General features: G+C 44.8%; 2 protein-coding genes across 2 annotated transcripts in view; both read left to right on the forward strand.

Annotated features, from left to right (window-relative positions):
- The window catches only part of CENPE (centromere protein E), a 33,810-nt gene extending 28,825 nt beyond the window's left edge, over positions 1 to 4,985 (forward strand). Inside the window, exons 30-34 of the mRNA XM_033159567.1 lie at positions 201 to 359; positions 738 to 920; positions 2,140 to 2,340; positions 3,950 to 4,068; positions 4,733 to 4,985. Of these exons, the coding sequence (XP_033015458.1) occupies positions 201 to 359; positions 738 to 920; positions 2,140 to 2,340; positions 3,950 to 4,068; positions 4,733 to 4,985 (915 nt within the window). The remainder of the gene's footprint in view (positions 1 to 200; positions 360 to 737; positions 921 to 2,139; positions 2,341 to 3,949; positions 4,069 to 4,732) is intronic.
- A 288-nt stretch (positions 4,986 to 5,273) lies between these two features.
- LOC117052599 (centromere-associated protein E-like) lies at positions 5,274 to 10,622 on the forward strand. Its single transcript, XM_033159568.1, has 4 exons — positions 5,274 to 5,304; positions 5,788 to 5,950; positions 7,686 to 8,029; positions 10,438 to 10,622. Exons 1-4 carry the CDS (start codon positions 5,274 to 5,276, stop codon positions 10,554 to 10,556), a joined length of 657 nt encoding a protein of 218 aa, XP_033015459.1. The 3' UTR covers positions 10,557 to 10,622.
- The last annotated feature ends 1,192 nt before the right edge of the window (positions 10,623 to 11,814 follow it).

Raw genomic sequence — 11,814 nt, forward strand, 5'->3', positions numbered from 1 at the left:
GGTAGAAGACAGGTGGGCACCATGTAGCTGAAACTGTCTCATGGTCCAGATGGGAAGGCCTGCTAGACCTAATGAGGCCCTTGGTCTGGAAGTTCCCACCCCTTTTGTAGAGAGAGACCTTTCTGATATTGTAGAAAAACCATGAGCAAAAACAACTATGGGTGGCTTAACAGTGCACGGTGGTGGTTCTGTCTTTAAAGAATCTGAAGCTGCAAGAACAACTCGAGCTTAGCATTAGCCATAAGGAAGGAGCTAGTGGAATGGCAGAGAAACCAGAAGGAAGGATCTTAGATGAGAATTCTCGGGCCTCAGAACTCCAGGAGATACTGGACCAGACAACTGATCAACAGAAGAGAGAAGTAAGAAAACGCTTGCTTTAAAAAATAATAATAATAATAACACTTGAGTATTCAAAATGGGCCACCTTCCTTCTCATTAATTCTTACTTAAAAATAAAAGCTCACAGTAGGAGAGGTTTTTCATTGTGAGAGAAGGGGCAATTTATAACTGACTTTGAACTTCAGTGCTTGGGGGCTTTAAAAAACAGAATAAGATGACATCTGTCAGAACAAAAATACATGGGATATTATTGTGGGATCTTTCCCGTATTGATGGCAGTTAAGTTATTCTTACTTAAAGCATTTTAGCATGCTGTTCCGCCAAAAGCCTAGAGCAGATCATGAATGATCTATATGAACGGTGCATTGCAGACATCTCGGTCTCTATATACTAAACAGGCCGAGTGCTGCCGAGAAGCTGAAGCTGCCCTGAAAGCATCTAAGGAGCAAACCCAAGAACTGCTCCTAGAATTGAATACACTGAAAGAAGAGCAAACACATTGTGCTGCTGCTAATCTTGCCTTGGAAGAAGAAAACTCTAAACTGGGGAATAAATTAAAATCAACAGAAGAACAACAGAAGGTGTGCTTTTATTTATCTTACTCTGGTTTTTCTCAGGACTATGAGAGGACACATTGATGCATATCTTTTGAGGATTTGCTTTATGTGACTCTCACTGGGGCTGGCTCTTGTGTGAAAGAAGCTAATCCTGTTAAACGTAGTGATGGGTGCCAGGCCCAGATGTTGTAGGGTGTGTTGTGACTGCTGCGGCCCAGCGTCACCTCCCTTGAAGTCTACCAAATGCAAAAACAACCTTGTGTTGTTTTCTTTGCCCGACTTTGTTTTTGTTTGCTGCCGATTGAGAAAGTGGGCAAACTGGATGCTGTGTTCCCATGCATACTCTGGTGGGGGGAAACAGAGGAAACATGTGACTCCTGTATGAAACAGGGTACAAATAGTGGGTGTCCATCCCCTGATCACCTGTATTGTTGTTTGGTCACCCTTCCTTTTTAAAAGCCCAGCATTCTGAGAAATATTTTGAGTTGCCATGAACAGGGCTGGGTAGCTCAGTCGTTCAGAAAGTGGTGCTGGCAGTGCCACGGTTTCAGGTTCGATCCCAGTAAGGGCATATTCCTACATTGTAGGGGGTTGGACTAGATGATTCTTGGGGTCCCACTCCCTTCCAACTCTATGATTCTATGAGATCTGTGAAATACCTTTCAGATCAGGGGTTGTGAGCCTCTGGCCTGTGAACCAAATGTGGCCAACCAGGACTTCACATGTGGTGCACAAGGCCATTTTTGGGAAGCCTCAGCCCACCTGCCTTACATGGGATATTCAGGGGATACCACTTTTCACTCCTAATGCTGTTCTCTGAAAACTGGAGGTTTACAGAACAATGTGGGGCTGTTACAAAGCCTTTTCCCAAACAAAGACCCTCTCTAAGTCTCTGCTTGAAGGTGTTTGAAGGAAAGGGCTTTCAAACAGCCTCATGCTGCTGCTGCTTAATTGCAAGTTGAGGTGCTTAACGCAATACTGAGGAAACTACACCTAAGAATCAGTGCAGGGGTGCATTCAAAGGGCCGTTTGAAAGTTCTTTGCTGTGCTTCGAAGTCCCAAAGATCAGGACTTCAAAGCATAACATCACGGTGGCATTAGGTCAGGTCTTCTCCACCTCTGTTCTAGACTCTGGTTTAGTAACTTGAGGAAAGTGGTTGTCAGCAGAATGGTGACACACCTGTTCAGAGGCATTTTCAGTTGTCATCAGTGATGCCTCCAACTGCTATTCCTCTCTAACTAGAGCCTGAAGCTGAAAATCCAGGAGCTGGAAAATGCCATGAGTGAATTGAGAAGAGATTTCCAGGAAAAGGGAAAGACAGCACAGTTGGCAATGGAGCTTAAACTGCGAGCATCCAAGAATGATGTGGTCCGTCTTGGAGCTGTATTAAAGGAGAAGGAGAACAGCCTAAGAAGTGCACTTGCAGAGCAACAAATTCTCAAGGTATGCACTGACTTCCTAAGAAAGCCTTTTCTTGATTTCATGCTTTCTATTACAGATGGAAGTGAAGCTTCTCCAAAGAACCTAATATTGCGTTACAACATTTTATGTTCCCTCCACTCACCTACTCCAGGCAGCATGCATGTCTTCCTCCACCTCCATTTTACCCTCATGCTGTTAGGTTCACTGATAGTATGATAGTAAGTGGCCCAAGGTGCCCCAGTGAGCTTCATGGCTAAGTGGGGGTTTTAACCTTGATCTCCCTGGTCCAAAGCCAGCACTCAAACCCAGGCATTGGGAACCTCTGCCCCGCAAGCCAGATTAGACCCAGCAGGGGAGCCAGTTTGGCCCATGAAGCTGTTTCCCCCCAAAACATGCTACCTGCCCCACACCCAATGTCATACATGATGCTGGATGTGGGGGCAGATAGACACAACTGGAAAGGACCAGCCAGAAGCTCAAAGTGGGTTCCTGGTTGTTATTTGAGAGTACTGCTCAGCAAGCCCTACTGGGATCAGCTGCACCCAGGAATTCTCCCAATAATAATAATAATAATAATAATAATAAATTAGTAATGATAATAAATATAATTTATTATTTGTACCCCGCCCATCTGGCTGGGTTTCCCCAGCCACTCTGTGCAGCTCGAAGAAGACATAATAAAGCGATCAAGCATTAAAAATTTCCCCAAACAGGGCTGCCTTCAGATGTCTTCCAAAAGTCAGATAGTTGCTTATTTCCTTGACATCTGATGGGATGGGACAGCATTCCACAGGGCGGGTGCCACTACCAAGAAGGCCCTCTGCCTGGTTCCCTGTAGCTTCACTTCTCGCAATGAGGGAACCTCCAGAAGGCCCTTGGCACTGGATCTCAGTGTCCGGGCTGAACGATGGAGGTGGAGATGCTCCTTCGGATATACTGGGTCCAGGGCCTTTTAGGGCTTTGAAGGTCAGCACCAAAACTTTGAAATGTGCTTGGAAACATACTGGGAGCCATTGTAGGTCTTTCAGGACTGGTGTTATATGGTCTCGGCGGCCACTCAGTCACCAGTCTAGCTGCTGCATTCTGGATTAGTTGTAGTTTCTGGGTCACCTTCAAAGGTACTCCTAAGTAGAGCACATTGCAGTAGTCCAAGCAGGAGTTAACTAGAACATGCACCACTCTGGCTTTGTCCAATTGCAGGCATGGTTTTGAATTCATTTTCGCTTTGTGGACAGTGTTTTTCATAACGACCATCAGGTGATTGACAGGTAGGTGGCCTCGTGCATCCGACAGCAGCTTCCCATCCCTGCTCGGACCACGAATCAACACTGGCTTTTCATAAATCCATGCGAAACACAAGAATGTATTGTACCTTGTATATGCTGACAGATAGTGCCCTTAGCCAAAGCGCTAGAGCCCAAGTGTGAGACTCTTAAGTTTACTTAAATGAATAATTCTTAATCTTGGCTAGATGCTGCTGCTGCTACTATACAACTCTGGTAGCCTGTTCTCATCTGGCATTTAAACTGTTGGTGATTTTTAACCATTGTCTGTTGCTTTTGAGAATAGCCTGCTTGCCAAGGGTGCATAGCAACTCTTCCGCTTCTGCTTGCCTCCCTCTTAATTTTAGGCCAAACTTGATGAAGGTGCTGAATCAAACAAAAATCGAGACGAAATCGAGGACCTCAAAACTCAGCTTGCTAAAGCAGATATGGCAAGAATGAAGCAGAGCAAATATTTTGATCAACAGTAAGACCTGTTTTACTTAGCTGGCTTTTCTTTGGTAGCCCCTGAATAATAGTCTGGAGATCCTACTTCCTGGAAATTGTTGGCCTTACAGGATTGGGGCTTGGACTTCTGGGGCTTAAGCTGGACTCCACTGGGTCCTTAACTCAGGGGAGCCTAGTTTACAACATTGGTCGCTAAGCAGGTGGCCCTCTTGTCTGTTCTTTAAGTGGCAGCCGGAACTGATGGGGAGGAGGTGCCCCATCTAGCTGTTGAGAGCAGCAGTGAGTACAGGTAGCAGTTATTGCTGTCTGATTCTTCTCTTCCTCAAATGCCAATTGGAAATGATGGCCTCTGAAAACATATGTAAAATAAGTTAGTATTTAAAGTTTGTGTGTTGTTTTTGATGAAGCACAGCTTGGCCCTTGGTTGACTCCATTTTTATGTCATTAAATTTCCCACAGTGGGAAACGGGAAGAGAGGCCTTTGCCTCCAACCCAGCTGGGCTTTTCATAGGTACTTAACAACAATTTTGCAGTGCAACCCTATGCATACCTATTTGGAAGGAAGCCCCACGGTGTTAAATAGTGCATGCTTATGGCTTTGGGGTGGGGGAGGGATTGCAGCCTTGATTTATTTTTCTTTTTTATAAACAAAATGAAGAATCACATTATTGTTCTTTTTCCAGGATGGCTAATGCAAAAGCTCTTGCAGAGCACAGAGAGGAGCAGTTGAGGAAACTCAAGGAAGAACTTCGCAGAGTGCAACAAGAGCAGGATGTGACTGGTAAGCAGATATCAATCGAACAAAGTAATATTCTGACTGTATCAACTGTGTTTTTAAGGTGTAGATCAGGGGGTGGAACCTCAGGCCTGGGGAATCAAATGATAGTTACCATCAAATCATGCCCGGGACATTCTCCAGGCCATACCCATCACTAACTTGCTCTTTGAGTGTCTTTGAACTGTGATAAATGCCTTTTGGTTGCCTGGGTGGAAAGGTGTATGTGTAGAAGTCTCTGGGTGACTATTATGTAGCCTCCTGTACAAACCTCCAAGCCACGCTGATCTTGCCCATTTTTTCCATTTGCCCTTCTTGCCACTGGGGTGCAGCCTCCAAAAGGTTACCACCAAGGAAATGCAACCCCATGTTGCAAAGGGCCAAATGGGCAATCGTAAAAAAAGGCCTCTTTTACTATTCTGAGTTATGGAACACAATAAATAAATGAGATGTCTAACGACAAGCGAGCATTTCATCTCTGTAAGGCTAGTATTCACAGATTCCTTTATGTGTCTCCAAAGTATTTACAATTACTGTAAAACCAACTGATAGCTTCCCTTGAAATGTGATGCAATGCTTATGTTGATTTGATTGCAAAATCGGTATTTTTTAAATTGCATCTTACCTTAACAATTGTATTATCCAGGATTTTATAGAGTTCTTAAATTTTGGAAGTTGAAAATTATGTGCTGAAATGCCCAGCCTGAACCTATATACCTTGTAAATTTGGATCTTTGATTAATCTTCTAATCTCAGTCTGCTAGCTTGGAAAAGGGTGTATTCAGTATTGAGGATATATGCATCTCCACCTTCCAGGCACCTCTGCAGACCTGGGAAACTGGCACACATAGGCATAGCAGAGTTCTTAAATGATACAGTTACCATCCAACCATTCATGTTGTTTGCTTCAGTCAGTCACTGTGAAGTTTTTAACAGGCTCCTTTCTTTAACCCTCTTTTTCAGTAATAACATCGCACAAAGACAATTCTCAGGAACCACTAGCGTTTACTTGTGGCGGTGGAAGTGGAATAGTACAAAGTACCCAGCTTCTTGTGCTGAAATCTGAGCATGCAAAACTGGAAAAGGAACATGCGAAACTGAAGAAAAAACTGGAGATTATGTTAAAGTAAGCCCTAAGGTTCATCTGGAGTCGTTCTTCTCCCATTAACAGTTGCATGTCTGTTCTTCAAAACTGTGACGCTCTTAACAGTGGCATTTCTGTCAAGACAAATATGCTTGTGCATAAGTTTGGTAGGTCATGAATCACAGAATCCTAAGCTGCCAGCCTGCCTTGGATTGCAAAAGCAAGCAGCCTGGTGAACCACAGTATGTGGCTGATGTGTTGCGTACAGATGGTGTGGACTGGCTTCTCAGAATGTGCCATGCCTTGGTATGGGGGTCCCCAAACTTTCTGGGCCATCAGGACACATGTGGATGTCTAAAGTTGTTGTGCACACCACAAAATACCCATTTCACAGAGCTTACCCCCAGTATGAAAAACACCTCTGTGCTCCCACCCAAAAAACCCAAACAAATAATCCACAGCCTTGGTGAGCACTTGTGTGTGTCTTAGGGGGCACTATGGTGCCCACAAGTGACAAGTTGGGGTCCAAAAGTGTAGCGCATTCCATTTAGGTGTCTTTACCTAAGAGACCACTTTTACCATGAATTTTGGAGGAAAGCTTCCCCCCCCCTTTACTAATCTGCACTCGGCCACAAAGCTCAGTTGTGACCTCTTGACCCAAGCTATATCCCAGATCTGTTGTGAGTGGGGAAAGGGGTGTGGGAGAAGAGTCATGCCTGCTGCCTTGTGTCCCTTGGAGTTGAAAGGCAAGCTACACAATATAAAAACCAATAAATACCATTGAATACATTTGTCTATTCCAGTGTCAGTTCATGACACGTCAGTTTGTAAGCAGGCCAAAGCCCAGCGACTTAGCTTGCATCGTTTTGAATGAAGGCATGCTAGAGGTGTTTTTTAAATAGTGCTGCTGCCACTATTTGGAAGGGGAGGAGGTGGAAACCGGTTCCATGTTTCAGGGGGTGGTACGTTAGAAGCAGAGTCCAATCTCTCCAGAGAGAGGGCCTGGCAGCAGGCCTCCCGTTGCTAGCTTGCCTCCTTTCTCCAAATAGGAACTAGTAGTTCTTAGGCAGCGATCACATGTCTGACAAGAAGACTGATCTCATCTAGGCCACCACAGAGAGTCATGTGCAGAATTTCATGCGAGGCAATATTTAGAATGAGAAGTCTTCCAGTGGAAGCAAGCTGAATATCTTCAGGTAGTTACAGGTGGGTAGCCGTGTTGGTCTGCCATAGTCGAAACAAAATAGAAAATTCTTTCCAGTAGCACCTTAGAGACCAACTGAGTTTGTTCTTGGTATAAGCTTTCGTGTGCATGCACACTTCTTCAGATACACTGAAACAGGTAGATCTTCAGGTAGATCAGCCTGAGGGCCACATTCCCTTCCAGGGTCCACATGCCAGTGGTGGGCAGGTTTAGAAGCAGGAGTGGTTGGGGCAATAGGAATGTAAATTTTACCTTCGTACACTAATTTCTACACACACTCGCACATCCCTCTGCATCCAGGCCTTTATCAGAGTGCAAGTTCTTGGACACATTCCAGGCAGGCAAAAATACACAAGAAGGGTATGAAGGAAGGCCAGTGTCCTGGGGAGATTCCCAAGGGCCAGGCAGAGAGGTCTACATAGAGGACTGCCTTTGACTCCCAGGGCTGAGGTTCCCCACTGTTGTGCTAGATGACGCCAAGCCTTTCCCTCTGCTTGTAAGGGGTGGGTTTTGTAGGCTGAGAGCACAAAATGTCTCTTCTCTTGAACGTATCTTCTCTTCTTTGTGTTCCAGAAATGAGCTGCTCTGGAAGGAGGAAGTTAGGAAATGGAAAGAGCGGTCCTTTAGGAGACAGCAGCCCACAAGCGAGGAGCAACAGCTGAAATCACCAAGGAAAACTGTGTCGGAGTTGCCATCTTCTCCCTGTAGAGAGTGGTCCTTTAGGAGACAGCAGCCCACAAGCGAGGAGCAACAGCTAAAATCACCAAGGAAGACGGCTCCTCCTTCTGTGTCAGAGCTGCCATCTTCTCCCTGTAGAGAGCGCTCCTTGCAACCAGCTCTGTCGTTGGACATGCCCGCTCCTGTGTTGTTGAACTGTCCGACCTTCTTTGATAACTCTCGCTTAGGAGATTTTAAAGGTAGGTAATGGTGTGATACAGGGGTGTGCAGAAGGCAGACTGCGATCTGCTGGGAGATCTCTGGGAGATTTAACGCAGTTTGGCAAGGATTTATGAATTACAGCAGCTGAACAACTGCAATAACGAAACAACTGTGTCCCCACCCACTGAAACAAAAGAAGACTGCCGAAATGAAGCAGGAACCACAGGAATGGCTTGTTTCTGGCACTCAGAACAAATCCCTTTGTTTAGCAGCTGCTTGGGGCATCATGTTCTTTCATGCATGTTACAATTTAGAGATGCAAATAAGTTTATTACTCTTTACAGAGGTAGAGATCACAAGCCTGAAGTCTGTTCTCCCTTGCTGTAATACCTGAAAGGGAAGAACCTCTAAGAAAAATGCAAATCCCATGAAAAGTGCCACACGATCAGCCATGTAAAGTGCTTCAAGGGTGCCCTATGACCTTGAGTGCAGGAATAATCAATAATAACTTCAATTACTTCTCATACGCACACTCAGAATAGGTGGCTCTGGTAGGTCCAAAGTAGCCGGCAATAGCAGTTACACCATCTCTCTTATTCCAGTGTTCAGTGTGCCTTTTGGCCCACATTTCCCCATATGCTGCGGAGATAAAAAGTATAGCCAAAATGCCACAGCAAGAAGCAGAAAAGGCTGTACAAGGGTCTGGGAGGAGCAGGTGTGTGTAGTTAAAACTGCCTTCATTAAAGCATGCTGTGAGGTTCTCCAGGTACACTGGTGCGCATGGTTGTGTTGTCCTTTGCCATTTGCCGGAGCAGTTTTGATTCTGTTTTAAAGGCTCTGGAATCTTGTAACACAATAGCTAGCAGACTTTGTTCCCTCCTTCGATTGCTCGCTCAGTAATTGTAGTACAGCAGTTTGTTGGCACGTGAGTTCAACTTGGAAACGTAATACTGAGCTGGGTACAAATCGTATCTGCCTGTGACTCTTTAAACTCAAGAGTCTGCAGCTGTACTAAATTAATATTTCAAGGTCTGAAATATAGTGGGGTTGTTATGCTTGGGATAAATCTCAAATCTCAACATCTTTTGAGAGAGGCAACTGTTGAGAAGCATTTAAGCATCGTTTTTAGCATAGTTGCAGTGCATTCTTTCTGCCCTCGTTTGCCAGCCTTGGCAGTGTAATTCCTTAAACATCACTCCTAGTACAGTTTTTCATCTCCGCACCTCCAAAATGGGGCTCTCAGCTGCACAGCAGACAAGATTTAATTGCAGGACATCTAACACAAAGCACACCAACAAATTTAAATGACACACAAGTTCAGCTCATTGCCCGTGTGAGTGTCTGGAGGCAGTTGGAGGATGGCAGCTAATGGATTGAGGTTGAATCCTGACAAGACAGATGTGCTGTTTTGGGGGGACAGAGGGCGGGCTGGTATGGAGGACTCCCTGGTCTTGAATGGGGTAACTGTGCCCCTGAAGGACCAAGTGTGCAGCCTAGGAGTCATTTTGGACTCACAGATGTCCATGGAGGCACAGGTTAATTCTATGTCCAGGGCGGCTGTCTACCAGCTCCATCTGGTACGCAGGCTGAGATCCTACCTGCCCGCAGACTGTCTTGCCAGAGTGGTGCATGCTCTAGTTATCTGCCACTTGGACTACTGCAATGCGCTCTACATGGGGCTACCTTTGAAGGTGACTCGGAAACTGCAATTAATCCAGAATATGGCAGCTAGACTGGTGACTGGGAGTGGCCGCTGAGACCATATAACACCAGTCCTGAAAGATCTTCCTTGGCTCCTAGTACATTTCCGAGCACAATTCAAAGTGTTGGTGCTGACCTTTAAAGCCCTAAACGGCCTCAGTCCTGTATACCTGAAGGAGCGTCTCCACCCCCATCATCCAGCCTGGACACTGAGGTCCAGCGCCGAGGGCCTTCTGGCAGTTCCTTCGCTGTGAGAAGTGAGGTTACAGGGAACCAGACAGAGGGCCTTCTCTGTAGAGGCGCCTGCCCTGTGGAACGCCCTCCCAGCAGATGTCAAGGCAATAAGCAACTATTTTACTTTTAAAAGACAACTGAAGGTGGCCCTGTTTAGGGAAGTTTTAATGTTTGATGCTGTATTGTTTTTAATTTTTCGTTGAAAGCCACCCAGAGTGGCTGGGGAAACACAGCCAAATGGGTGGGGTATAAATTTATTATTATTATTATTATTTTATTTTGAATTAGTACGGCTTATGAGCTTCAGTTGTCACAGCGATTAATGGTGTGTGTTGTGCTACTCTTTATACAAAGGCCCAGAACCCTCTACCCACAAATGGTCATTCTCTTCTGAACAATTGTTTTGCCTTCTGGTTGTCTCTAATAATTACAGATGTCTTGAAAACATGTACACTACATGATTGCAGCCATTTTTATTTAAACAGATGTCCACTATTCTTTTCTCCAACAGACACAAAGTCTTCAGGTTTCCAGTCCACTGACACAGCAGCAGAGTCTACAGACGAAAGTTTTAAACCGTGGTTTGCAGGCTCAGACAATGACGATGTTTCTAAATGCAAGACACAATAGCTGCCTTGATATTTTGTGGACACGGGTTGATTAATAGATTTCCATCTTTTTTTGACTTAATCATACTTATTTTTAATGTGTTAAAAAAAAGAATAAATAAATAATACCTTTGCACAAATATTTCTGTTGTTGAAACTGAAGTCATCTTTCTAAAGTGTGGTGGTACAGAGATAAACTGAGGTGTGTGTGAGCTCATCATGACAACCGCTTTGTAGCCACAACTCCAAGAGGAATCCAAAAATGTAGGCAGCTGTAGTTGATCCCTGAGCTGGCAAAAGCTGGTATAGCAGTCAGAGTGCTGGAATTTGGAACGGATGGCCTGGGTTTGGGTTATTAACCCAGCCTCGTGCATGACTAGTCCTATGCACTGTTCCGTGGGGGGTTAGCTCCATTTAACTCGGTGCTTGCTTCTGAATAAAATAGGCTCAGTTTGTAGAGCTCTGAGCTTTAAACAAAGGTCTTCGGTCAGCAAGCAGTCTTGCAAAGTGTTAAATGGTTAGCATGAAGCAGAAATCCTGTTAAAGGAAGTTTCTAACCTCTGCTCAAATATTTCCCCATTTCCCCTATGCTAGCTTGCCACAGCAAGGAGAATCCATCAGTTTCCCCTGCCATTTCATGCAAAGGGGTGGTCCCGAGTATCCCAGCATCCCCTTCACAAAGAGGAGTTCCATGCATCCACACTGATGAACACATAGGGCCCTTCACACAGCTGAGATGGGACTGAGCTATGCAGCATGATCCACTCCCCTATTACTGAGCCTCTTGTGCAAGCCATGAACATTGCTTTCCTTATGCTAAACTTGTGGTAGAAAGCTACTTTCCTGAGTGTCTGAAATTACAACTCCACTGATGTTGGTTCATCTTCCCTCTAAAGAAGTAAAAATATGTGAAGTCTAAATCCTAGATAAGACAGGCAACTCAAGGTTACCAAGTGGTGAATTACACAGCACATGTTAGCTTCCAGGGTCCCGTTGGTAAGCCTGCCATAGACAAAACAGATGCATAGGGGGTTTTTTTAGTTTCTAGATCAGTGGTTCCCAAACTTCCATGGATTACTTGAAAATTGCTGAGGGTCTTTGTGCGCCATTTAATGGCTTTTCGGCCTATTGTAGCAATTGTAACATGCTGCGATGAGACAATGTATGGTCTTGTAATTGCATTTTTATTGTCGCTTTTATTTCTTGTGTTTCATTGTACTACATTCATTGTAATACCATAAACTACAATATGGGAAATAAAAAAGCAACAAAAATTACAA

The sequence above is a fragment of the Lacerta agilis genome, chromosome 9, assembly GCF_009819535.1.
Source record: "Lacerta agilis isolate rLacAgi1 chromosome 9, rLacAgi1.pri, whole genome shotgun sequence".
NCBI classification, from domain to species: Eukaryota; Metazoa; Chordata; class Lepidosauria; order Squamata; family Lacertidae; genus Lacerta; species Lacerta agilis.